Source organism: Syngnathus acus, chromosome 14 (assembly GCF_901709675.1).
Source record: "Syngnathus acus chromosome 14, fSynAcu1.2, whole genome shotgun sequence".
Taxonomy (NCBI): Eukaryota; Metazoa; Chordata; class Actinopteri; order Syngnathiformes; family Syngnathidae; genus Syngnathus; species Syngnathus acus.
The window spans coordinates 2,487,566-2,511,261 of record NC_051099.1 but is presented as its reverse complement, the minus strand read 5'-3'; the positions used below and the strand labels follow the sequence as shown (position 1 = coordinate 2,511,261).

General features: G+C 48.2%; 5 protein-coding genes across 8 annotated transcripts; 4 read left to right on the top strand and 1 right to left on the bottom strand.

Annotated features, from left to right (window-relative positions):
* Positions 1 to 304: 304 nt before the first annotated feature.
* LOC119133400 (solute carrier family 22 member 5-like) lies at positions 305 to 3,305 on the bottom strand. Its single transcript, XM_037269172.1, has 10 exons — positions 2,877 to 3,305; positions 2,680 to 2,783; positions 2,458 to 2,612; positions 2,215 to 2,386; positions 2,032 to 2,158; positions 1,318 to 1,412; positions 1,041 to 1,255; positions 788 to 970; positions 586 to 721; positions 305 to 514 (listed from the first exon to the last, which is right to left on the bottom strand). Exons 1-10 carry the CDS (start codon positions 3,267 to 3,269, stop codon positions 448 to 450), a joined length of 1,647 nt encoding a protein of 548 aa, XP_037125067.1. The 5' UTR covers positions 3,270 to 3,305; the 3' UTR covers positions 305 to 447.
* Positions 3,306 to 3,339: 34 nt separating this feature from the next.
* On the top strand, positions 3,340 to 6,619 carry LOC119133399 (solute carrier family 22 member 4-like). The gene is made up of 10 exons (XM_037269170.1): positions 3,340 to 4,335; positions 4,399 to 4,502; positions 4,779 to 4,933; positions 4,995 to 5,166; positions 5,229 to 5,355; positions 5,468 to 5,556; positions 5,629 to 5,843; positions 5,905 to 6,087; positions 6,154 to 6,289; positions 6,354 to 6,619. The coding sequence occupies exons 1-10, from the start codon at positions 3,946 to 3,948 to the stop codon at positions 6,439 to 6,441; spliced, it is 1,659 nt and encodes a 552-aa protein (XP_037125065.1). The 5' UTR covers positions 3,340 to 3,945; the 3' UTR covers positions 6,442 to 6,619.
* Positions 6,620 to 6,731: 112 nt separating this feature from the next.
* LOC119133398 (solute carrier family 22 member 4-like) lies at positions 6,732 to 9,678 on the top strand. The gene is made up of 10 exons (XM_037269169.1): positions 6,732 to 7,448; positions 7,546 to 7,649; positions 7,717 to 7,871; positions 8,107 to 8,278; positions 8,336 to 8,462; positions 8,594 to 8,694; positions 8,795 to 9,009; positions 9,105 to 9,287; positions 9,384 to 9,519; positions 9,599 to 9,678. The coding sequence occupies exons 1-10, from the start codon at positions 7,041 to 7,043 to the stop codon at positions 9,672 to 9,674; spliced, it is 1,677 nt and encodes a 558-aa protein (XP_037125064.1). The 5' UTR covers positions 6,732 to 7,040; the 3' UTR covers positions 9,675 to 9,678.
* An 856-nt stretch (positions 9,679 to 10,534) lies between these two features.
* On the top strand, positions 10,535 to 14,327 carry vdac1 (voltage-dependent anion channel 1). Its single transcript, XM_037269173.1, has 9 exons — positions 10,535 to 10,691; positions 11,750 to 11,819; positions 11,891 to 11,940; positions 12,035 to 12,187; positions 12,273 to 12,325; positions 12,518 to 12,745; positions 13,124 to 13,274; positions 13,492 to 13,549; positions 13,707 to 14,327. Exons 2-9 carry the CDS (start codon positions 11,753 to 11,755, stop codon positions 13,796 to 13,798), a joined length of 852 nt encoding a protein of 283 aa, XP_037125068.1. The 5' UTR covers positions 10,535 to 10,691; positions 11,750 to 11,752; the 3' UTR covers positions 13,799 to 14,327.
* A 132-nt stretch (positions 14,328 to 14,459) lies between these two features.
* On the top strand, positions 14,460 to 17,885 carry c14h5orf15 (chromosome 14 C5orf15 homolog). Of its 4 annotated transcripts, none has more exons than XM_037269669.1 (4): positions 14,460 to 14,607; positions 15,562 to 15,884; positions 15,915 to 16,547; positions 16,629 to 17,885. In XM_037269669.1, the coding sequence occupies exons 1-4, from the start codon at positions 14,502 to 14,504 to the stop codon at positions 16,761 to 16,763; spliced, it is 1,197 nt and encodes a 398-aa protein (XP_037125564.1). In that variant the 5' UTR covers positions 14,460 to 14,501; the 3' UTR covers positions 16,764 to 17,885. The 4 variants fall into 4 exon arrangements, with proteins under 4 accessions (XP_037125564.1, XP_037125562.1, XP_037125563.1 ...); XM_037269668.1 differs by having other exon boundaries at positions 14,467 to 14,619; XM_037269667.1 differs by having other exon boundaries at positions 15,562 to 16,547.
* Positions 17,886 to 23,696: the final 5,811 nt, after the last annotated feature.

Sequence of the window (23,696 nt, the reverse complement as noted above, 5' to 3'; positions counted from 1 at the left end):
GGTATTGAGACTGCTGGACACTGATCAATAAAGTAACCATCCAGCCATTCCATGCATCCATTCATGACCACTAGAGGTCGCCACAGCTCGTTTTGGACACGCCATGAAGGTCAAAGGTGGAATATATGGTAATCTTCTATTTTTGTTCTATATTTTCAAATGTGACTCCAGCTTAGCAGGAGTGGTTGTTTCCCTGCGCAACCAGCACAAAAAAAAAGCACAATAAACAGCACTTTATAATCATTATTAATTTTTTACTGTCACTGCTTTTCTGTTGCCCCCCACACAGTTGGCATCCACAGTATTTTGCACTGGGTGACGTGTATCTTTTATTTCTACATAGAATAAAAAAAAAAAAAAAACATTTAAATTGTCATTCAATCAAATAAAATCACAAATCCATTACAGAATAATTGGAATGATTTCTACAAGCAATATTTTACGGGTTCACTGGACATCCTGGCTCTCTTCTTCTTTGGTGCTTGTGGGTTTGTAGACTTCCTTTCGGCAGCACCTAGAGGAGAAAGAGAGTTATAGCAATTGAGCACAAACGCTGATGTCGGTCTCCTGGCGACGACGACTCACCCGGGAAAGGGCTGCGTTTCAGCGATGGTTTCCGGCAAGGGTATTCCGTAGCTCTCGGGCAGCAGCAGGCTGAGCAACGCCGCCGTGGTGATCAGGACGCCCATCAGGATGTATGGCAGCGACACCCAATAGCTTCCTGCGCCACAAAAGAGTGAGAGAGCGTGCGTCTGGAGAACTCTGGCTGATTTGTGTGCCTTCTTACTCAGGTAGATGATGTAGGGTGCGAGGATGCTGCCTATCCTGGAGGCCATGGAGCAGGAGCCCATGGCCATGTTCCTCAGCACGGTTGGGTAGAGCTCCGCCGTGTAAGCGTAGACGTGGGCGAACGCTGCCGTCAAGCTGAACTTGCCCAACATCTCCAGAGTCATCGCCAGCCAGTGCATATCTGCCGGGCGTTTGGATGGTTTGCTTTCAATGCTGGATGCTGGAAGCGGGCGGTCCGCACGGGCCCCTACCCGCCGGAACCAGCTGGATGACCAGGAGGAAGAATCCCGAAGAGGCGAGACAAGCGGCCAAGGTGAGTCGACGCGGCCAGCGGCGGAACATGAGCCACGTGAGGAGGTAGGCGGGGATCTCCACGGCCCCCGACAGGAAACAGCTGAGGTAGGCGTTGCCGTGCAGGTTGGACGTGTTGAGCGACAGCGCCAGGTAGCCCATGGCGATGGTGTTCCTGCCAAAGGGGATTGATTGGCGACAGAGCTCACAAGGAATCAATTTCCATGGGATACTCACCAGACAAACCACAGCAGAACAGACATCCAGCGGACGTTAGGAGAGCGCAGCATGTTGCACATGTTGTACTTCATCATTTCAGAGTCACCTTCTTTCTACACAACAAATGAAAGCTCAGTTTATTAAAAACATCTAGTTAGCTAGCGAAAACTACCTGCTAGCTAATTTCCCTTGCTCTCTCTCCATTTGATTTCTTCAGCTCTCTCAATATTGTCTTAAGAGAAACTACTGGAAGTTCACAATAGGTGAACAGTCTGCCGGTTTCAAGCAAAAGTCATTTTTTTGCATTGCTCTCATTGGAGCGCAGGTGCGACACTGAAATTGGGCTTAGGGTCAAAACATGCCGGGGTGAGAGTGTACATTTTGCCAGACATTCCAGTTCCAGCAGGTCCTCTGTCCCCCGCTGACTTCCGCATTGGAGCGCGCACACACACATACACACGTGTGTCAATTATTGTCGGGAGTTGGACATTGAGCAGTGACCCAGATAGAGGGCAAGAAAATAAAAATGTTCCTCTAAGAGCAAAGCCTTCTCCAGATATGCTGGCTTAATGATTGATTGTCTGAATCTTTATTTTTCAAAGATTATGATCTTGCTGTTCTTTGGGTGTGTGTGTTTATGCAAGCATTTCGACTTTCATAACTCTACCTAGATTATTTCAGGACTCATTTCCTCTTCCCGCCCTTTTTCAGCATTGCAAGACACCAGCTAACCTGCAAAGTGGTGAAGATTTTGGCCGGCGCCTCCATTTTGTTCCTCTTGGCGGCAAGTCGGACGATAGCCTCGGCCTCGGCGATCCTTCCTTGAGATAGCAGCCAGCGAGGCGATTCGGGGATGGACCTGCACGGTGCCGACATGAGCGGGCATCCGGACAGAAAATCTCAAAAGCACCTTACCACCAGAGAGTTAAAAGGAGGAAGCCGGGCGTGGTGATGCCCAGCAGCAAGGTCCTCCAATCTCGCAGGAAGTAAGCGTGGAGCGGTAGCAGCACGTAGCCCAAGGCGAAGAATATGCACGAGCCCGCCGTGGTGAAGAACAGCCGCAATCGAGGACTGAGCAGCTCGGCTCCTGGAAGAGCAAGAACAAAAATCCTTTTTCCCTCCCTCCAAAAAATGACGACTCTGGAAAAATTGTCACACCAAGAACAAAAGCAGCCAGGTAGTTGGAGACGCCTGACATGCCGGTGAGGAAGTGGAGGACGCAGAAAGCTGCCCAGGAGGGCACAAAGACCTGCAGGAAAGCGCTCAGCGTCTGGCTCGCCAGGGTGACAAACAGCACCCTCTTCCTGCCAAACCTGCCGAGGATCCATCCATCTATCAATCAGGCTCGACAAACACGTTCTCGCCGTTGTGCGTGTCAACCTGTCAGAGAACTGGCCAGACAGGAAGGATCCCACCAGAAAGCCGCAAAAGAAGAGCGAAAACGTCAGCGGCTTCTTCCATTGCTGTCCGCACACCAAGTCCCACTGCGGCACACAAAAAGTTGGCTGCGTCAAATCAAAATGGCCGCACGCATTTCATTCTCAGCGGAAACTCGTTTGGAAAGGAACGGGCCAAACCTCAGTCACGATGGTGGAGCGGTAGACGCTGCGGTCGTACTCCCAACCGTCCAGGCAGCCCTCTCGGGGCACGGCGCTCAGGTTGACGTGGGAGGGCAGCCAGCCCGCCTCCGAGTAAGCCTGCAGAGCCTCCAACTGGTAGCGGGAGCACTCGGCGGGTCGGCCGTCCTCCTCCAGGGGGATGCTGGCGTCGCGCCACTCCTCCGTCAGGTTGGCTCGGCCCGCCGGCACCAGGCAGCGGTGGGCCGGCGTGTCGCCCGCAAAAACCAGCACCAGGCTGGCGTAGCCGTTGGGGATCATGGTGATGCAGAGCAGCAGGGCCAGGCCACATTGGAAAGGCCCCCAGTCCCCCAGGAACGCCGTGGCGCCTTCGTAGTCCGTCACGCTCTCCATCCTCCGTGGCGATTCTGATTTTTTTTGGCTTTGGACTGGCCCGCTCAAGTGAAACCAGCGCCACCCTCACGCTCTGCTGCACAAACACACACACACAAGCGCAACATTAACTCAAGACCACGTTCAACCCGTGGATGTTTATTGACGGATTGAGATCGAAAGTGCCTATTATGAGAAAAGCCATAAAAGGTCACGGCAAACGATTTAATAGTTGACACCAGCATAAGTTCCATGTTAACAATTAAGCGTAAACTCTCCTACACTGCCCGGCGTGAACTTAAAGCGCAGTTCTTTTGTAAGCAGCTACTTAGCACCGTTTAGAGTACAAGCACGTGCAAGAGTATTTAAAAGTGTGGAATGTTGTTTGGAGCAAACCGCTGCTGTGCGAGTGGCCGCCGCGGCGATGGCGGTGGGGGGTGGGGTGGGGGGGCTAGTGCAGATGGACCGGGCCATTTTTGAAAGCGTTTGATCAAATCCCAGGAAATCAAATGAGCCGGTCGAGGGGACAGGGTGTCAGGATGAATCAGTTTTCCTTCTATGAGTCCTGATTGCCGTTGCCAGATGAGAGCAGGGGGGAGGGGAGTGGGAGGGGGCTGAGGGGGATTCAGCGGCCCACCCAGGGTTCCGCTCAGCGATTGAGAGTCGCCACAGCACACGGCAGCAGCGTCGCTTCACCATGGGCGACTATAACCGAGACACGGCCTTCCTGGGCCAAACCGGACCTCACTTCAGCGTGACTTTCATCCTCCTCAATACCATTTTCATCTCCACCGGATTCAACGGGCTCTACATCGTCTTTGTCGGCGCCGCCCCGGAGCACCGCTGCCTCGTGCCGGAGGTCAACCTGACGGCGGCGTGGCGGGATGCCATCATTCCCGTCAGCGAGGAGGACGGACGGCCGGTACGCAGCCGCTGTCGGCGCTACAAGCTGGATGTGGTGCGCAACCTGTCGGCGGAGGGCTACGCTCCCGGGACGGACGTGGACCTCACGGGCCTGGAGCAGGAGGGCTGTTTGGACGGCTGGAGCTACAGCAGAGACGTCTACCTGGCCAACATCGTCACCGAGGTCGACATGATTGTCACGTGACGACAGTGAGGGCAAGAAGTGACATGGCGTGTGTCTTTGCAGTGGGACTTGGTCTGCGACAACCAGTGGAAAGTTCCTTTTGCGTCGTCGTCTTTGTTCGTAGGATACCTGGTGGGCTCGCTGATCTCAGGCCAGCTTTCTGACAGGTACTGCAACCTCAGTGAGGGATACAAATGAAGATATTGGGGGGGGAAACTGTTCCACAAAACAGCGCCATCTACTGTTAGACACTTGCCATAACATTTGTTTTGCAATAAGATCATGGATGGATGGATGGATGGATGGATGGATGGATGGATGGATGGATGGATGGATGGATGGATGGATGGATGGATGGATGGCGCTAACTTTGATTACGTTTTCTCAGATCAAAGGATTCAAAGGAACGTTTGCTAAAGTTCGCCTCGTTGTTCCCTCTTTAGGTACGGAAGAAAGAAGATCGTTTTCGTCTCTCTGGGCGCTCAGTGCATCTCGGTCCTGTTGCAGTCTTTCTCCCAGTCGTGGAGGATGTTCTGCATCACGTTCCTGTTTGTCGGAGCTTCCCAGATTTCCATCTACATCTCCGCCTTCGTACTCGGTAGGGTCTCGTCTATCTCGCCTCGCGTCTCGCGCAGAGTGGGCATCTCTTTTTGGGTCAGGAACGGAGCTGTTGAGCAAGACGCTTCGGGTGATCTTCACGACGCTCGGGGCTTTCCTCTTCTACGGCATCGGCTACATGATTCTTCCGTGGATCGCGTACGGCATCAGGGAGTGGAGAACCCTCCTTGCCGTTCTGTCTGCTACCTCCGTGGTCTACATCCCTCTGTGGTGGTACGCTAGGCTAGGCGAGTCGGTCGAGGAGCATCTGGGACTTCAAACGTGTGTGCTCGCAGGTTCATCCCAGAGTCTCCCAGGTGGTTGATCACTCAGGGAAGAGTGGCGGAAGCCGAAGCCGTCGTCAGAGACGCCGCCCGCAAGAACAAAGTGGAGGCACCGCTTGTTATCTTCAGAGGAGCCCAGGTGGAGTTCCGCGTAAAGTCGTTTTCATGCTAGGTTACGCAAACGGGAGGGAGAGCGGCCAGGGTCAAACTCTGGCTTTTCCGTCGGTTGTTGGTTGTGGCTGCATGTCCAGTCCCTGCCTCCGAGCAAGACGTACAGCATGCTGGACGTCTTGAGATCCAGGAACATGAGATGCGTCACGCTGATGTGTCTGGTTCTGTGGTGAGCCCGATCCCAACGGACGACTCGGAGCTTTGACGCTCCGTCTGAATCTGGCGTGCTCTCGTCAAGCAGGATGGCCATCAACGTGGGCTACTTCGGTTTATCCCTCAACACCTCCAACCTCAGCGGGGACCCTTTCCTGAACTGCTTCCTGTCGGCGACCACCGAGGTACCCGCCTACGTCGCGTCCACGTGGCTCCTGAAGAGATGTCCGAGGAGGGTTCTCCTGTCCGCCTTTCTCCTCATCGGCGGAGGAGTCCTGCTGCTCATCCAGTTCATCCCGGCGAGTAAGTGCCAAGAATCACCACAGGCGAGTTCCTCAGAGCTATGACTCGACGTTCCCCTCAGGCCTTAAGGATGTGGCCTTAGCTCTGGAAATGACAGGCAAGTTCGGCTTCACCGTGGCCTTCGGCATCGTCTACATCTACACGGCCGAGCTCTACCCCACCGTGCTCAGGAACCTGGGCATGGGAATATGCTCGTCGGCGGCTCGCGTGGGAAGCATCACGGCTCCCTACGTCATCTATTTAGGCACGTGCGTCTGTCTCCTCTTTTACCCGCCCGCCCGCCTCGTCTAGCGTTTTCTACTCGCGGCAGGCACTTACAACAAGGCTCTGCCGTACATTCTCATGGGAAGTCTCACCGTCGGCTCCTGCGTGGTCAACATCTTCCTCCCGGAGACGTTGAACAGAGACCTTCCGGAAACTCTGGAACAGATGCAGGAATGGCAAGGGTGAGGCCAACTAGCTCCACATTTACAAGCAAAGATAGATACTCTTTTGGCTTCTCTCCTCCAGGTGGTGCTGTGGAACCAAAACCAAAAACTATCCAGAAAGCCAAGCAAGCGAGCGGACACCCGCAAAAACACAACAAAGTCAAAAGTGACCTGCAAAGTCTTAGCGTGTAGCAACGAGTCACTTTTTGTGTGTGCTGATGGCTGCCGATGGACATTTGGACCATTATTTTGTAGAACGTTCCATTTGTGTTTGATGTCAAAACACATGGATACCTCACCAGTCTTTAGAATGACTTGACATGTAAATAAAGCCAAATATCAACTGCTTTTCTTTTTTTTTTATTTGACTCATCGACTAACATAATTTGTGACGAGACTGCACACGTCCTCTGATAGTGCTGTTATCTCTGACAGGGCAAAGCAGAAGACCTTCTCAGCTTACCCTTTCAAAGGGTCCCACCAGACATCCAGGAAGAATAAAACACCATCTATTCCAAACACCCACCTGGCTTCTTATCCCAAGTGACTTTTTGGGGTGCTACCATGGCCAAATTGTCGTCAGGAGCAAGAAAACAATTTATAACGCTCGTTCAGGAACTTGTTAACCATTAACACGTTCTTCAAGGCCAATTGTCTGGGAGAAAATAAGAAGCGCAGACTCGACAGTTACTATGTCACCACTCCTGACAGAAGAGACGAGAGAGGCCCTCGCTTTTTTGCCATCATTTGTTTCGCGGCACGTCAGACGATGGGTGAGCCTAAACTGCGAGACTATGATAGCGTCACGTCCTTTTTGGGATCGTGGGGAAGCTTCCAGCGTCGGATTTTCTTGGCCTTGGCCATCAGTATCTACCCCAACGGCTTCATCGGTATCTACATCATATTTGTCGCCGACACGCCGTCCCACCACTGTTACGTTCCCGAGGACGCCAACATCAGCCAGGCGTGGAGAAACGTGACCATCCCGACGGAGACGGTGGATGGCGTGGCCAGGCTCAGCTCTTGTGCCAGGCTCAACCTGGAGATGGTCAAGAACTACTCTCAGAACGGCGCCGTGCCGGACGTGGAGGTGGACGTGGCCGGGATTCCTTTAGAAGCCTGCAGAGACGGCTGGACGTACAGCCGAGACACCTATCAGTCGACCATTGCCACCGAGGTCAGCCATAAAAAAGCTTCACTCGCTTGTCGTTTTGTAAAGAGCCACGCTCAGCAAGATTCTTTTGGGTTTTGACAAACGTGTGCACCTTCTTCAGTGGGATCTGGTTTGCGAGGACGCACACAAAATCCCTTTGTCCACCTCTATCCACTACCTGGGCGTGCTGGTGGGAGCGTTTCTTTCGGGCCAGTTGTCGGACAGGTGGGCAGCAAAAGCTTTGGAGTCACCCATGCATTGAAAAACAAGTATCTGTGCTTCCTATCAACAGATACGGAAGGAAGCCAGCGCTATTCACCATGATGGTCCTCCAGACAGTGGGCATAACGGCGCAGATCTTCTCAAACAGTTGGGAGATCTTCACATTCATCTACTTCCTGGTCGGTGCTGGCGGGTTCTCCAATTACATCATCGCCTTTGTGCTGGGTATGAGACTTTTAAATGGGACTTATTTTTGTCTTTAGTTGCTGGACGTCTTCATACAAAGCTTCTGGCATTCTGGGGGGGGGGGGCTCATGCATATGCAGAGTGAGGCTTCCGTTGCCATAACATCCAAGCTAAGGCATTGTAGTTAAGCTAAGGCTACTAAGTTTTACTTGTACTTTATTTAAACAAATGGCTTTGTTAATATTAGCCCCGTTTTTACACGCTTTGTCCTCAGGAACAGAAATTCTGAGCCCCAAAGCCCGCGTGGTCTTCTGCTCCCTGGGAGTTTTCATGAGCTCGGCCATAGGCTACATGCTCATGCCACCCGTGGCATACTTCCTGCGCTCCTGGCGGATGCTGCTGATCCCCATGGCCGCCTGTGGACTGATCTACATCCCCCTGTGGTGGTAAGGGCAGGGTTAGGGTTAGCATTGTTCCGCTGCCAGCTAACAGCCTTCGTACAGGTTCATACCCGAGTCGCCACGCTGGCTGCTGTCCCAGGGCCGAGTGGCGGAGGCCGAGAGCATCCTGATGGACGCTGCCAGGATGAATAAGATTACCCCGCCCAAGGCCATTTTCACAGAGGCTGAGGTAAGCGTCTCAAAACTAAAGTTCACGTGGAAAGGTTATTTTAGCATGAGCCTTAAATTGGAGCCGCGTATGGCACATTTCTGTACTTTGACTGTAAAAACAATCGCAAAGGGATTGAACTTTTGTTCCAGATTGAGGATGCAATGCTGTTGAAAGACAAGAAATACAACATTGGCTCCATCTTGCGCAACTGCAACATATTCACCATCAACCTGTTGTGTTCAATTCTGTGGTAAGTAAAAGCACATTTCCAGTCCACGGCAATCGCAAATCACCACAAAATCATAAGATAAGAAAAGATTGACTCGGTAGGACTTACATGACTCGCGCAGGTTCGTCATCACCATCAGCTACTACGCGTTGATCCTCAACACGTCCAACCTTCACGGAGACCCGTACCTCAACTGCTTCCTGTCGGCGGTGACGGAAGTTCCCGCCTACCTGATCGCTCTGTTACTGCTGCACTTTTGCTACCGCCGCCTATGCCAGTCGACCACGCTAATGATGGGCGGAGTCATGATCCTGTGCGTGCACCTCATTCCCATAGGTAACGCGAGTCTTCCGTACGCACCACTTTGCGAGACGCATTTAGCAAATCCAACCATCATTGCTGACGAGACGCTCGCGTGGCCCTGGGCTCAGATCTTCCGTGGGTGGCCGTGCTGCTGGAGATGCTGGGCAAATTCGGCGTGACGGCAGCCTTCTGCATCGTGTACGCCGTCACGTCCGAGCTCTTCCCCACCGTCATCAGGAACACGGCCATGGGCTGCTGCTCCATGGCGGCTCGAGTGGGGACCATCCTCTCGCCCTTCATCATCTACCTCGGTACGTCCAACGTTCATCCCGCTCGCCCTTTGTCATCTACCGTGCAATGACGAGAGCAAATGAAACAAAAGCCAATGAACATTTCGAATACGCTAGGTCAATATTACAAGGCGCTGCCATACATCCTGATGGGAGCTTTGGCCATTTGCGGAGCCTTCATCGCTCTCCTGCTGCCGGAGTCGTTTGGGAAGCCTTTGCCGGAGACCCTAGCGCAGATGCAGTCCATATACAGGTCAGTCGTGCGGGACGTGCAAATCGGAACTCAAGTATTTGTCAATTCTTTTATTTTTGCCTGTTCACAATTTCCACAGACGAAAAGGTCCAGAGAAAAAGGAAGCGGAGGACGCTGACGCACGGGCTTGTCAGAGTAAAGAATCCAAGTTGTAGTCAATCAGGGGCGGACTTTTTTTGGTTTGGATTTGTCGTCCCGCTTCAGTACAAAGTGTGACTACGTGTTGCCTCAGTTTTACGACCAAGTGGCAATCATTTAACCAAAATCCTTATCAAGTATTTGGCACGTGCGCCGCTTGGATCATGAAAATGCTTTTCAGTGACGCTGATGTGGTGATGTTTCTTATTATAGATTATGTATATGTCGGAATGTATTCATGATCAAAAATGGATAGTCATCGGTTTGTCCAACACGCTGCACTGTCATCTTTACTGGCTCTGTTATCGAGATGCTGTAAAATCATTTGCAAAGACGAGAAGATCAAACATTTATTGAGGACGAGCCCGACGCGACGTATCGCCGGCACGTGACAGAAACGTGTTGTTTTTGGACATAAGAGCATTGCTGAGGCTTCATGTCATCTATGTGCCAGCCATCACGTGCGGCTTCTCCAAACTTGGGTCCTACTGTGGAGCTGCTAGTGGTGGGCAATGCTCCTTCAACACCTTTACCACAAGCTCCGGCCTCGTGACCCGAAGTTGCGCTGTGCTCACCCTGGCGCTCGGATTTCCGGAGAACCTGAACGTGTTCTGAAGTCTCGTCGCAAAAGTACGGAAGAGGATTAGGGTCAGTGAAGAAAAGAAAAAATGGGGGTGACAGGATTCACCCCCTTTTTTTAATTCACTGGCCCGAATCTTCTTCCGTAGATTTTCCTAGGCGCTTGCACTTCTATCAAGTCACTTGCTTCAATGCTTAGTTTAGTTTGATGTGTAGTTACAGAGTAATAAAAGTTTATAACGTCAAAACTCAATGTTGAGTGAACAAGATGCTTCTCTACCCGCTGCGACCGATAAACTGCCACCTCCGGGTAAACATCTTGCCCCTCTCACAGCCGTACTATCTTTGACTTGTAACGTGCTCTACGTGAGCCGCCGCCTCCTCCTTCCTCATCCTTTCTCCTCTTTTTTCTCCGTGACGGTCCACACGCTCTGTACGGGAAACCGCACACTGAGGTACGGATTTGAAATTCTAAAATTGTCGGTACTGCTTTGGATCAGGGGGCGTATCCGTACCGGCTCTTTGCCCGGCGTGTTAGCTCATAGCTTTAGCATTTAAAACTGTAGAGGTGAATGGTGCTACGAGGCTCGGCCCGCTGTTAGCTTGACGGCTAATGACTTATAATGCGGTCGTTTGCCAATTTCAGACCGATCGTATCCCGCTGGGAAGAGCAACAATGCATATTTAGTCGGGAATGCTCCCCTGTTTACTTATCAAACGAACTTTTGTAAATATCTACTACGGTGAAGTTACAGGGTGGCTGGGGGGCGGTTTGCCCGCTGTCCACCTTTGAGGCTAGTAGCTAATGCTAATAGAACGATTTGTTGGGGTCATTTGACTTGTCATACATCAATAAACAACACTATACATAAACAACACAATAAATAAACAATACCAAGTACACGATTCTATAACTGTACTAGTAATAGAAGGCAAACATAATTTGAGAATGCAGTGGGTGATCGGCATTCATTGGTTTGCACCAGCAGGAATCAATCATTTACATGCACCGAAGCCCTTGGAATTTTAATATTGTCAGTCAAGGATCTTTCAAATTTCACTTTGACACACTTAGAATCTACTGTGACAAACCAGACGGAAGATCAAGCGAATTATTGGATGAAACAGTCAGTTGGATTTTGGCAATAACTAGAGGAAAAGGGTGCAGTTGTTGGCAAAAGGTGTTCGACAAGTCATGCCTAAGGTTCAGAAGTAGGATCTCCTCCTCCTCCTCCTCCAATCCTGATAGGCATGGAGGAGCTATTCGCCTTTAGAAACACTTCACATTGTACACATAACCGCTATCGAAATCCTCCTCAATGTTATCATATTACCTGCGTGACTGCTCAAGTGCAAAAACCGCGGCTCTGTCGAAAGTCTTACGGTGAAAGAGCTTCCTCGCAAGTGATGACATGGCCTGACTGAATGGAGTTGCCAGCTCCTTGTAGTGACAATGCAATAAAAATCGTTTTCTGTCCTCCCTTAAGTTGTGGTATGTATCCTTTTGTTGCAGATCATGGCCGTACCTCCGACCTACGCCGACCTGGGGAAGTCCGCCCGGGATATTTTCACCAAAGGATTCGGTGAGAAGCAACGGCCTGGCGGCAAATGACACTTAAGGTGGGGGGATATTCACTTGTTCTTTTCTCCACAGGCTTCGGACTCATCAAACTGGACTTAAAAACAAAGTCTGAGAATGGACTGGTAGGACTTCTCATAAGATGATAATACGCTAACGTTGCTGTCATAAGCGGAGCAGACTTGATTCAATCGTTCTCGTTGTATTTGCTACGCGCAGGAATTCACCAGCACGGGATCGGCCAACACCGAGACCAGCAAGGTGGCCGGCTCCCTGGAGACCAAGTACAAGTGGGCCGAGCACGGGCTAACCTTCACGGAAAAGTGGAACACCGACAACACCATCTGTACTGAATTCACCATCGAAGACCAGGTGGGGGCGCCGGAGATGCGGCATGGACTTTAGATTTCTTCTTCTGCTTATGTTGTTGTTTACGTTTTCTGATGGTTCTTTGCAGTTGACCAAGGGTCTGAAGCTGACGTTGGACTCCTCCTTCTCACCAAATACCGGGTAAGATCATTTTGGCGGGAAATTAACTTTGTATCGCTTTTATTTAAATGTATTTTAATAGATTAAGAAGAAACACTTTGGAATTAATTCAAGGATATTTACCACTTTCATTGTGAATTAAATCAAATGTTGAGTAGTTTTACATTTTGTATTTGTGAGTTGCTCAGAAGTGTCCTTTTGAACCACTTCTAGCAAAAAAGGTGGCAAGCTGAAGACCGCCTACAAGTGCGACCACATCAACCTGGGCTGCGACATCAACTACGACATCAATGGCACGGCCGTGCACGGCGCCGGTGTGCTGGGCTTCGAGGGCTGGCTGGCCGGCTACCAGGTGACCTTCGAGGCCGGTCGCAACCGGATCACTCAGAGCAACTTTGCCGTTGGCTACAAGACGGACGAGTTCCAGCTGCACACCAACGTGTAAGCTTCATACAACACTGCGGCTCTTTTGACATGACAACCGCTAGTTTTTTTGAGCGGAATACCAATTTACTGCCGAACGCCTTGTAGTTATTTTTACATCAGCGATGGGATTGAACACGCTGCAGGTGAGCCTGAGCGCGATCAAAAGGAGCAAAAGCCCTTCGATTGGAAGGGCGAGACAGTTAATGCCGCTCAGTGGGTGGGTGGGGGCAAGGTTATGGCCAAGTAGGCAGAAGCCCCCCCCCGCTGAGCTCACAGCTAATCTTTACGTCTTGATGAGGTCAAACGAAGTTTCCCGTTTGTATAACCACCTGGTGCAAAACAGTATCGCGCTAAAGATATTTCAACTCTGCTTTTTCTTTCTGCTTCTGGCAGAAACGACGGCACAGAGTTCGGCGGCTCCATCTACCAGAAGGTGAACGAACAGCTGGAGACAGCCGTCAATCTGGCCTGGACCGCCGGCAACAGTAACACCCGCTTTGGCATCGCTGCCAAGTACCAGATTGATCCTGATGCATCGTTCTCAGTGAGTGAACATTGACATTTGAACCTTTTATACTAAACATTTGGTCATTGCTTGTTGGCAAGCATGAGGGCTATTTTTGATAACTTGCCATCAAACATGAAACTTGAGTGAACTTCAAATGCCCCCTACTGGCTGAAATATGAAAATGCATGTCCCCCCCCCCCCCCCCACCAATGTATTTCTTTTTGGACATGCTCGATTCTGCCATCTCTTACAGGCCAAGGTGAACAACTCCAGCCTCGTAGGCCTCGGATACACTCAGACTCTCAAGCCAGGTGAGCACACCACATTTACATAAAATTAAATTCCCCTTAAGAAAATAAACCGGCGCTTTGTAATACGGATGTCAACGCGGCAGCTGAGTAGCCAGTAGTGGTGATTCTGTATAATAATATCAAAATATTGGAAATTTAATTTTTGTGCTCTGTTCAGGCATCAAGCTGACGCTGTCCGCCCTCCTCGACGGCAAGAACATCAACGCCGGCGGCCACAAGCTGGGCCTCGGCCTGGAGTTCCAGGCGTAGGGCCGGCGTGCACCCCTCCTTGATGTCCACTCCATTACCCAAATTAAATGAAAATAAAGTTAGCCCTCACGATCCCCCCCGACCCTTCCCATTCCTCTACCTCTAGATGTGCCACAGCTGGACGCAAGCCGATGGGCGAGCGCCTCTCACATTTAAAAGATCACATTTTAGGGAATATTTAATATTTTGAAACCAACAAAACCGGGAAAATATTAGCCGTGTGTGTCCTCTGTGTAGCTGTGCAGAAAGAATGAAGTTAATGACACAATAATTACTCATGAGAACATGAAGAACACACACCCATACACACTACAACCCAATCTGTACATTCTTTTTTGTCTTGTCTTGTTACATACCAGACCTGTGTAGCTTAACGCACTCGATTAAGTCTTAATAAGACTCGCTCGATCATAATGGACACTTACGGATGAGAGTTACTGTATCTTAATGGGAAGTGGTGGTACTCCGCAGATTCCTAATAGTGGTCGTGATATTTCCTGAATAAATAAAAAAAAACATCTCAAACCAGCAAGGGTGTGTTTTCCTATTTTTAAACATGCAGTTAAACTGCGACATTTGTTTTGTTTTATAAATAACCAAACGTTTGAGTACTATCTGACGTCATCTATGACGCGGCATCTAAGCAGTTACGTCAGATGTTAAGCCGCGCCCCTTCCTCGTCTCTCCCTCGTATCAAACCAACATGGCGACGATGAGACGAAACAGGAAGAAGAGTCGCCCTCTCTGCCTACTTGTTGTCTTCCACCAGCTTTTGCTACTTGGTGGCGTCTTGTCAGCTCCAACTAATGGCATCTCGGATGGTAAAATCGTATTCTGGTCTTCATTTTTTATTTTGTTTTTAAAGAAGAACTGTGAGCGTGTCATAGTGCTATGTCGCTCGCTGATCGGGGCTAGCACGTCAGCTAGTCACTTGAGGTGACTGACAGCTGACAATCGCGCAATTTGACCCTATTTTGAACATATATTTCTTATCTCTGTAATTGTATAACATTGTTCGGGCGATGTGATGTATAACAGAGCTCGTTTGTGACGTTTAACCTGTCGCGAGATTTTATCGCTGGACGTGATTTATGCAAAGATTGTAATTTAAGGTGTTCATGCTTCTCGGTTAATTTAGATTTGACTTTTTCTCCCTAAATTTGGTCAAATGCTATTTAAAGTAGCTCCTAACTAGTACTTCTTTGTTTTGTTAAACGATCCAAACAATACTTTGTAAGGGGCTTTAATTCACTTAAGTGCATAAATTAGCAAGAGTTATTTGTTGCATCATTTTATGTTTTACAACTTTGTGCTTGAATGCAACAAATTTTCAAGTCCAGTATCATATATTCTATTCTACCTGCTTGTTCCTTGAAATTGAGGTATGCGTGAAGGTTTAGCTTGTGAATACATGTAGTCATGAGGTTTTATCACGCCACAAAGCCCTCCTCTGTTCTTTGTTTATGCTTTGCGTGAATGAATAGATCCTTTTTGCCTTAAGTGAACTCCCTACCGGGCAACGCCTCTACATGACATTCAATCCCATGCTAATGACATACCTATGTAGTTAGCAGTCAGTCACAGTGTCTGAATGGAGGTTTGTAGTCGTAAGCATATACATGACAAATATATACCCTTCCCCCCATGATCACGTCAGACATTTTAAATAAATGCGTATTTACTAAAAATGGAAATATTGTAAATGGCTTGAGCGGCGGCTCGAAAGTGACAGATTGAGTCATATTTGATCTTTCTGTTTGTAGGTGGGGCCATCCAGGACGGAAAGGTCGACTTGCCACAGACTCCTCTCCAGACCACAGGTAGCCAAAACAACACTCAGACGGAACCAAAAGTGTTGATGCAAGACACAACGCATCTCAAGCTTCCCAACGCTACCTCCGTCCAAACCGAGCCCAAGATCAACCCCGTCCAAAACGAGGCCAAGATCAACCCCATCCAAATTGAGGACCCCAAGATTAACGCTGTCAAGACTGAGGCCCCCAAGATCAAGCCAGCCCAAACTGAGGCCCCGAAGATCAAGCCGGTCCAAACTGAGGCCCCGAAGATCAAGCCGGTCCAAACCGAGGCCCCGAAGAGCAAGCCGGTCCAAACCGAGGCCCCGAAGAGCAAGCCGGTCCAACCCAACGTCCCCAAAGTCGACCAGCCGCAGGCAAGTCAAAACGACGTGCAAGACGACAGATCTGCGGTGCTCATCGCTTCGTCGGACACGGATAACAAACCGACCCCCGACGAGACAAAAGGGAATGTCGCGCTTCAGGTGCTGAGCATCACGGAGTCACCTGCGATGTCCAAAACCTCACAAGCCGACGCCCCCCAAAAAATGGAACCCACCAAACCCACAGTGGAAGAGACCACCCTCTTTGATGTAAAAACCTCAGAGGCGCAAACCACAAACAACCTGCAAGAATTTGAGTCGGATTTGCTTCAGCCCGCCGGCAAAGAAGCGGCAGCTCACCTGGACCCGGACGACGACTACGATGGCGATGAAGACGACGGTCCGGACGGGTACAATGATGGCTTGTATCACCTGGATGCCAACGATGACTCCGATAAGGACCAGGACCGGACAGTGATCGGGGTGCAGGCGCCCGACGTCAAGGAAGACGTCAGCTACAAGCTCCCCGGCGTCTACAACACGGAGGATGAGGACTCGCATTTCTTCTTCCACCTGGTCATCCTGGCTTTCTTGGTGGCCATCATCTACATCACCTACCACAACAAGAGGAAGGTCAGTGGTCATTTCAATGAAAATGCATGCTCATCAAATCCAGTCTCGTATCAGTTGTGATGTCACATTTCTTTCCGTCAGATCCTCCTGCTCGCACAGAGCCGCCGCTGGAAGGAGGGCCTGTGCTCTCGCAACACGGTCGAGTACCACCGGCTGGACCAGAATGTCAACGAGGCCATGCCGTCCCTCAAAATGACACGCGACTACATCTTTTGAGTCGCGCCGCTCGGAACTGTTCTCGCTCGAACGATCGATGGATCGCCGTCGTCGGGTCGCTGCTTGCCCTCTTCCAGTCTGTCTGCATAGCGACATTTTGTAATTATCTCCCTTCCATGTTTTCTCTTTGTCGCTAAGTCAATATTTATGGGAGCGCTTTTGTTTAAGCTCTTTCTGATGAGTTTCCACTAAGTCTGGATTTGTTACATTGTAGTGCAACATTCCAACACATGACTTTGGCGCAGGCATTACTTTTCTGTCTCTTTGATACTTCCTGCCCCCGACTGGCCCGATGCTGCCGTGCAGGACTCCTGGTTGGGCTCCTTTTTGTTTTATGACTTCGGTGAAGTTCTTGTCCGTCACCCGCACGCAGTAATTGCACTCGACTACCCGAAATGTGCCCAGAAATAGTCGCAGCAGAAGTCATATGGATAAACTTTGAGCCACCAGGATGCAAATATTTTCACCATTTTCCTCATTGATGTTGAAATACTTAATAATAATGCTTTTTCATTTAAAGCACACAAAGAAGAATCTAGATGGGAAAATCAAGCTAGACTGAATAAAAACAGTGATATCATTTAAAAAGTAGACAGTATGTAGCCAGGCAACCAAAATAAAAAATACAGTAACTCATGAATCACTGAGCAATTAGAAAATTGGGTCATCATTTCTACGTTAGTGGAATCTATTAAAATCCAATTATTTTATTTGGACAAATAGCTGATAATTTGTTGTGCTTTGTCAACGGCGTACAAAGATAAACTTTCTGAAATGGCCGCCTATTTTGTACGCATGTGCAGTATGGCTTTTTGGCAGAGTTACTTCTGTATAATTAAGTTGTGCAACAAAATCATGTTTCTCCACTTTTTTAAAGATTTGATTTAAAAATGTAATTGTACACTAACGCATTTTATTGGACATATTGGTGTGGCCTTTTTTCTCCCTTTTTGCAAATCACCCTTTCGCTGCCTTTTTGCGCCCATTTTCTTTAGAAATATTGTTTAAAATATCTTGTTCAACAAAGGGGTGGATAGTTAGTCGTGTGGAAGAGAAATACTGCTCTCGCAATCAACTGTAGTCATTTTTGTTTTGTCAATAAAGCACAAATGACGTCGAGAATTTTGAGAGTGTGGTTTTTTTTTTTTCGTCAAAAGGAAGCCATCTTGTGTCCGCCACTTGGGGGCAGTGTTCCGCCATGAGTAAATGGACGCAGGTGTGTGCTCAGGTTGGTAGAGGACACCGCGGAGGTATTTAATGTAATCGACAAAACAAACATTTGCGACCCCTGTAATTGAATATAATGAAACAACGGGTTCATTTCGTTGAGAATTACACTAAAATTCACACTCTTTCTTGGATTGAGAAGAAAATTAGACGATTTGACTGGTAAATATAAACCGTGGCGATTAACATTCAACCCTTAATATCATACTTTTAAAACGTTTGTGTGTTTCTTTTTTCACAAGATATCAATTCCGAGACAAGAACATACTAGTGACGACGAGACAAGCAAACTAAACAGGTAGGAACGGATTAATTTCATTTTCATGCATTATTATGGACAAAACGTGAACATATGAAAGATTATGAAGCTAGTAGCTACTAAAAATGTGTACTGTAAACCCCCATTTCGAATTTTGCGTGGTGTCATGTAACCATGTTGAAGTGAGTCCAGTTTTATTAGATCAAAAAATAGTGCCCTCTTGTGTTTTTTTTATGTCAAGGAACTAATTTGAAGTGAGTCGAGGAGTTTGATAGCTCTTTCCAGGGTCCTCCAGGTGTGTCCCAGGACTTTTGTCAACATTATATAGGACCTTTTAAAAATTAATCTTTATCCTTTGACAAGCTTCCTTCCTCTAGCAATTTTGTGTCATTTTTCTCTTTCTCTCCTTTTTTGTTGTTTGATGGCCATCCCCCGTTTCACGGGCACATCATCATCATCAAGCGTCTCTGTATGCCTGTCTGCCACTACCTCTCGCTGGCTTTGATCACCTGAACATATGCAGCTATTTTTATTTTTAACCACCTTTGCATTTATTTCATCGTCACCAGTCCCCGCATCATTTGATGGGAAATGTTTTGATCGTTTCCTGCCAAAGGGGGAGGGAGCTTTTGTGGAACGGATTTTTATCAACAAGGCAACAATGACTGTTAAATATACTATTTTCTGGGGGAAGATAAATGTACAAAAAAAATATTAAAAACTAATATCAGCTGATTTATACATTTTTGTCATTAAGAAACCCATTTAAGATGTAATATTGATGATCTTTTTTGACACTACAATGTAAAATGTGCCACGAGTCGTGGGTGTCAGGCGGGTACGCGTCATTTCTTTTGTACTCTGCGTTGAACTCTTCCCGTCGCCCTTTAGTCTGGCTTTGATGAGGGCGCCGCGGTGGCCGTCGACGACACAATGGAACAGAAGGCACGTCGGATAAAGCCTCCCGTTGAAAAGAATCGCGGGGAAGAAAGAAAAGGAAAGGCAAAGCTGAAAGAGAGTTATTGATGCACAACACCATTTTGAGCCGTGAAATTGGAAACAAACAAGCGGATTTACAGACATAAGTTGGTGCTCGTGAGTTTGTTGGTGTAAATAAACGCTTTTGCGGCCTACAAAATTTTCATACAGATGTTGATACTGATGCATACTAAAGAGTCAAAGTTTCGGCGAGGTTTATTTACTTACAATATTGACCCGGTATCGGCTAAATGCCAACAGCGACTGATATATTTTATTGATACCAGTGCAATGCGATTCATACTTTAGTGATGCGGTTTCTTCCAAAAAAAGAAAAGTACTTTGCTGTACTGCATTGGTATCCGATACTACCGAATGGTTGATATCAAAATATCTAAATGAGGGCTATCATAATTCATCAAAAATTGGCCAAATCTGTGAATTCAAAGCTTTGGGGAGTTTGAGAAGGCCAAGTTAACACCCCAGCTGGCGTTTGTGGACCACCCCACCGTTGGCCCCTCCGATTAACTGATGCTAATACGAGTGGACAGCAGGTGGAGGGGAGGGTGCTAGCAGCAGCTGCGAGCTAGCACAGCTACAGCCAGATATGTGCTACACAGTGAAGGACAAATTGAAGTAATATGTGGCACTTTTGGAAACGTGGGACCTTCAAACCAAAATGGCCCACTTTTTTCGTCTCATAGCGTCGTTTCTTCTTTCAACTCGGAGCTATTGACTGATGATGTTCATGCAGTTTTCTGCTGCTAAAAGAAGCAATGAAATCTCATGTCGGTAATTTCGGGAAATGTTTCCGGAAAAGCGTACGTCCCCACTCAGAGCGGTAGATTTACGAGCGGCTCGATAAGTGTTTGCTGTGATGAATGGCCAGCGCCTGACGTCCCGCGGTCAGCTAAAAGGCGAGCAGGAATCACAGGTGGGAAGGACGCGAGGGAGGCAGGTTTTCATCTGAGAGGCGATCGTTCGTAACTGGAACGTCACTCTGAACGGCGCAGACCTCCGCAAAGGCCAAGCATAACTTGGTGACCTTGTGTCGCTAAAACAAAAAGGCTCAAATATTCACAAGAGTCATCCCTCTTCACATTATCCTCGGAAACCAAATCCTGCATGCCATAAAGCTTTTTTTCTTTTTAACTCCCTCTCCAGCCGTCTTTGCGCTCGTGACATTTACCAGATTACGTTGATCTTTGGCAAGCAAATCCCGACATTTGCCAAGCTCCACGCTTGTCTCTGTAATTCCGTTTTGTGCTCGCTACCTGCCTGCCCGCTTGACGCTGACGTGCTTCCTGCGCAGTTGAGGACAGATAGCGAGCTAACGCGGCTAACCGGATTAACACTTTCTGAGCGCAGGTGGGCTAAAATGGCATCCATGACGGAGGGAATGTGTTACTTTTTTTGACACTTAAAAAAGATATGTCAAAGTGAGCATGCAGTACAGCTTCATTTAAGACATGACGAGAAAAAGAATCATTTCCTCATGGTCAATAAGTCATAATTCAGCGAATATTACTTGTAGTATGACTATAATTCCTCCCGGTAAAGAGAAATTGTTTTGTTTTAAGTTCATAATCAGGTTTTGTCCGTTAGCAGAGCAGCAGAAGGAACAGAATTTAGTTAAGTCCAGCAGCGTGAGTAATGCGTTTACATTGCCGTGGACATCAAACTCATATTTCTCACCCCCCTCCCCAACTCATGCGTCCAATTGGAGGCTGGCTTTGATATAGACGTTAAATATTGAAGCCACATCCATATTTCACGCCGGCAGAAGCTGGGGTCGGAGGTCGGTGGAAGAAAACATTGGCGCTGGAATTGCGCCCAAAGCTAATCTCTCTTTGCCTGTGAGAGGTCGCCACCTCCAGTAATGTGGCCTGCCAAATGGCGCCACAAATACTAATAGCTTCGGCATCATCATCATGAGGAAATTAAAACGTAAAGAAAACCAGCTTCCTTCCTAATGTGGTTATCTGACACTTTGAAAGCTTTTCAACATGCACTCAACATGCACTCTTATTACTGCCGCTATGACGCAATGCTACTTTATCCATAGCACCAATACTGCATTAATAATGCCTTCATTCTGATATGTCGCATGTGCCCCCACGATTAATATTTTATTTGTGGAATATACTGGCGAGCCGTGATTGGTTGTGACCTGAGAACTGGCAACGTTGATTTCAGCAAGTGTCAAAATGGCCGCCCTCCGAGATGGATCAGAAAAGGTGCAGCGTCTTTTGACGAGTTGGGCAGCACAGAACGTATTACAAAGAAAATTTGGAAGGTTGTCTTCGCCTTTAATCGACAGCCGTCATATTTTCCCCCAAGGTTGGGGATGAGCGTCTGCAATTTGTCCCAACTTGCCTCACAAAGTGTCACTTGACTTAAATGGGGGTAAAGCGCTCTTTACTGTCACCGTCAATACACCAGCTCGCGTCTAATTTGCAGTTATCGTCCCGCAACATGGCTGAATTATTCATGCAGGGGCCCTCACTCGGGCTTGTGGAATGAAGTAGGAGGCGAGTAATAAAGTCAGAAGAGGGAGCGAACGGGCGACAATAGGGAGAGGCGGTTCCGAATTAGCGGAGCCTTCAATGGGCGTCTGTCGCCTCGGACTCACTCTCGTCTTCCTCGCCGTGCTTCGCCCGCCCGTAAAAGACGTGAATATTCATGGGGCTTGTTTGGCGGGCCTCGCAGATGGAAGAAACAGATGCTCGTTACGACAAAGTTTGCCTGAGAATTTGCTTAGGTGACAAAGCAAATAAAAATATATAGCCATTTTAATGATTTAAAAATTATTTGTATTTTTTAAGCAATATTTCCACTATTTAAAAAAAAATCGATAAGTACCATATTGGCTGGCAATCACTTGGAAACTCAGGAAATTCCAACGTCAAACCATAAATCAGGAAAATGATTCATTCACCAGAGCAAGGCGGAAAAAGGAGCACTGATTCCCGCCATTAGCGAGGACAAAATGGCCGTTCATTTACTTTTACGATGCACGGGTTGGATAAAACGGTGCCGGACACGGGATGAAAGCTGCTTTTGACGAGCACGTCATCTCGACGGCGTTTCGGTTCCCCCGAGGACGACAGCTATTTGATGCTCTTTCTTTAGTCACCATGATTGGAAATCGGCACGCTGATTAAAAGCGTGTGCGCTTTGCGTCCTTTAAGTTGGACAGCAGATGACGGGGCGCGCCGTCTTTTAATAGAGACGTCATAACCATCAATAGAGTCCGCACGGCGCGGCTATGAAAAGACGCAAATGTGCCATCACTTTCATGGACAGCTTTTCATCAGCTCTCGGCGTATTTTGCCATCGGAAGCAGAAACGCAGTTCAGAAATCATAAATATGAATACAGGCCTGCGTGAATACAACTCTTACTCTTATTATATATTTCATATATCTTCGAATGATGTAAAATTGTTAGGTAAAGTTTCAAATTTTTCTTTTTTGGTGAGCTGACACTATCGCAGTGTGACATCAAGTGAACTTTGGAGCCTCTTTTACATCATAAAGATTTTTTTTTTGCACATACTCCAGTTCCATTTGAGGTGAGTTGATATGAAGACTTGTGACGACGGATCGTTGCCTCACAAAAGATGCAAGAAAAAGTTCTAACAAAAAAAAAGCAAAGGAGAAATGTTGCGCTCATGCAAATGTGGCAGACAAAGCGGGAAGAAAAGCTCGCGCTAATATTCCCACGTCACGTGCACTCCAACGAACCTCCCGCTAAATGGCGCGCGCCGGCGTGAGCTCACTTGCACTCTCAGTCTCCTTTTGTGCTGGGCCGCCACGTGAAGATAAAAAAAAAACCACTCAGAGCCCTCAATTTGACCTTAAAGAAAAACATCCTTGTATCCCCTCCACTTCATTCTTCCAGCGTGGATCTGAAATCCACTCGGCCGAGTCGTCCTTTGTGCCACCGTGATGGAGACGCGCGCGGCCACCCATCAAAGGTCTAAAACAAATAACGTCCTTTGCGACGATGTGGACGAGGTGGGAACGCTTGGTTAGCTCTTAGCAAGTCCAAATCACAAACTACTACTCCCACTATTCCAGTGCGACACCAAATAAATAAAGACAATATTTTTGAAGCGTCTATTTTAGCCTCATGTCCTCATCTGGTGTGATTATTGGACAATAAACACGAAAAAGGGGAAATAAATGCACCCGGCAAGGTCAGAGCTTGATCAAATGTGTCATGTGCGATAGCGAGCAAAAGCAGCGGGTATCAAAGGTCACCTGAGGTCATTTCAAACGCTGACATTGCTAATTGCTCGCCCCGCCCGTTCTCAAAATAAGCTACCAAATTTCATTATTCTCCCACTTGAGTGGAGGTGTGTTATATAGATCTCAAGTCTCCGTTCATCCTTGTGTACAACTTGTCTCTCCGCGACTATTGATCCAAACAACAGCCTGTAGCGCCCCCTCGGCCCACCTGTCTTTT

Excerpts from the sequence above, each read along its gene's own strand:
- LOC119133400 (XM_037269172.1), bottom strand. The coding sequence starts at position 3,269 with ATGGAGAGCGTGACGGACTACGAAGGCGCCACGGCGTTCCTGGGGGAC. Across the intron at positions 2,613-2,679 it reads TCTGGCCAGTTCTCTGACAG|GTTTGGCAGGAAGAGGGTGC; the intron begins GTTGACACGCAC and ends GATCCTCGGCAG. Across the intron at positions 515-585 it reads GAAACGCAGCCCTTTCCCGG|GTGCTGCCGAAAGGAAGTCT; the intron begins GTGAGTCGTCGT and ends TTTCTCCTCTAG.
- LOC119133399 (XM_037269170.1), top strand. The coding sequence starts at position 3,946 with ATGGGCGACTATAACCGAGACACGGCCTTCCTGGGCCAAACCGGACCT. Across the intron at positions 4,336-4,398 it reads TGGCCAACATCGTCACCGAG|TGGGACTTGGTCTGCGACAA; the intron begins GTCGACATGATT and ends GTGTCTTTGCAG. Across the intron at positions 4,934-4,994 it reads CATCTCCGCCTTCGTACTCG|GAACGGAGCTGTTGAGCAAG; the intron begins GTAGGGTCTCGT and ends TTTTTGGGTCAG.
- LOC119133398 (XM_037269169.1), top strand. The coding sequence starts at position 7,041 with ATGGGTGAGCCTAAACTGCGAGACTATGATAGCGTCACGTCCTTTTTG. Across the intron at positions 8,695-8,794 it reads CTGTTGTGTTCAATTCTGTG|GTTCGTCATCACCATCAGCT; the intron begins GTAAGTAAAAGC and ends TGACTCGCGCAG. Across the intron at positions 9,010-9,104 it reads CGTGCACCTCATTCCCATAG|ATCTTCCGTGGGTGGCCGTG; the intron begins GTAACGCGAGTC and ends CCCTGGGCTCAG.
- vdac1 (XM_037269173.1), top strand. The coding sequence starts at position 11,753 with ATGGCCGTACCTCCGACCTACGCCGACCTGGGGAAGTCCGCCCGGGAT. Across the intron at positions 12,188-12,272 it reads AATTCACCATCGAAGACCAG|TTGACCAAGGGTCTGAAGCT; the intron begins GTGGGGGCGCCG and ends GGTTCTTTGCAG. Across the intron at positions 12,326-12,517 it reads TCCTTCTCACCAAATACCGG|CAAAAAAGGTGGCAAGCTGA; the intron begins GTAAGATCATTT and ends AACCACTTCTAG.
- c14h5orf15 (XM_037269666.1), top strand. The coding sequence starts at position 14,502 with ATGGCGACGATGAGACGAAACAGGAAGAAGAGTCGCCCTCTCTGCCTA. Across the intron at positions 14,620-15,561 it reads AACTAATGGCATCTCGGATG|GTGGGGCCATCCAGGACGGA; the intron begins GTAAAATCGTAT and ends TTCTGTTTGTAG. Across the intron at positions 16,548-16,628 it reads CCTACCACAACAAGAGGAAG|ATCCTCCTGCTCGCACAGAG; the intron begins GTCAGTGGTCAT and ends TCTTTCCGTCAG.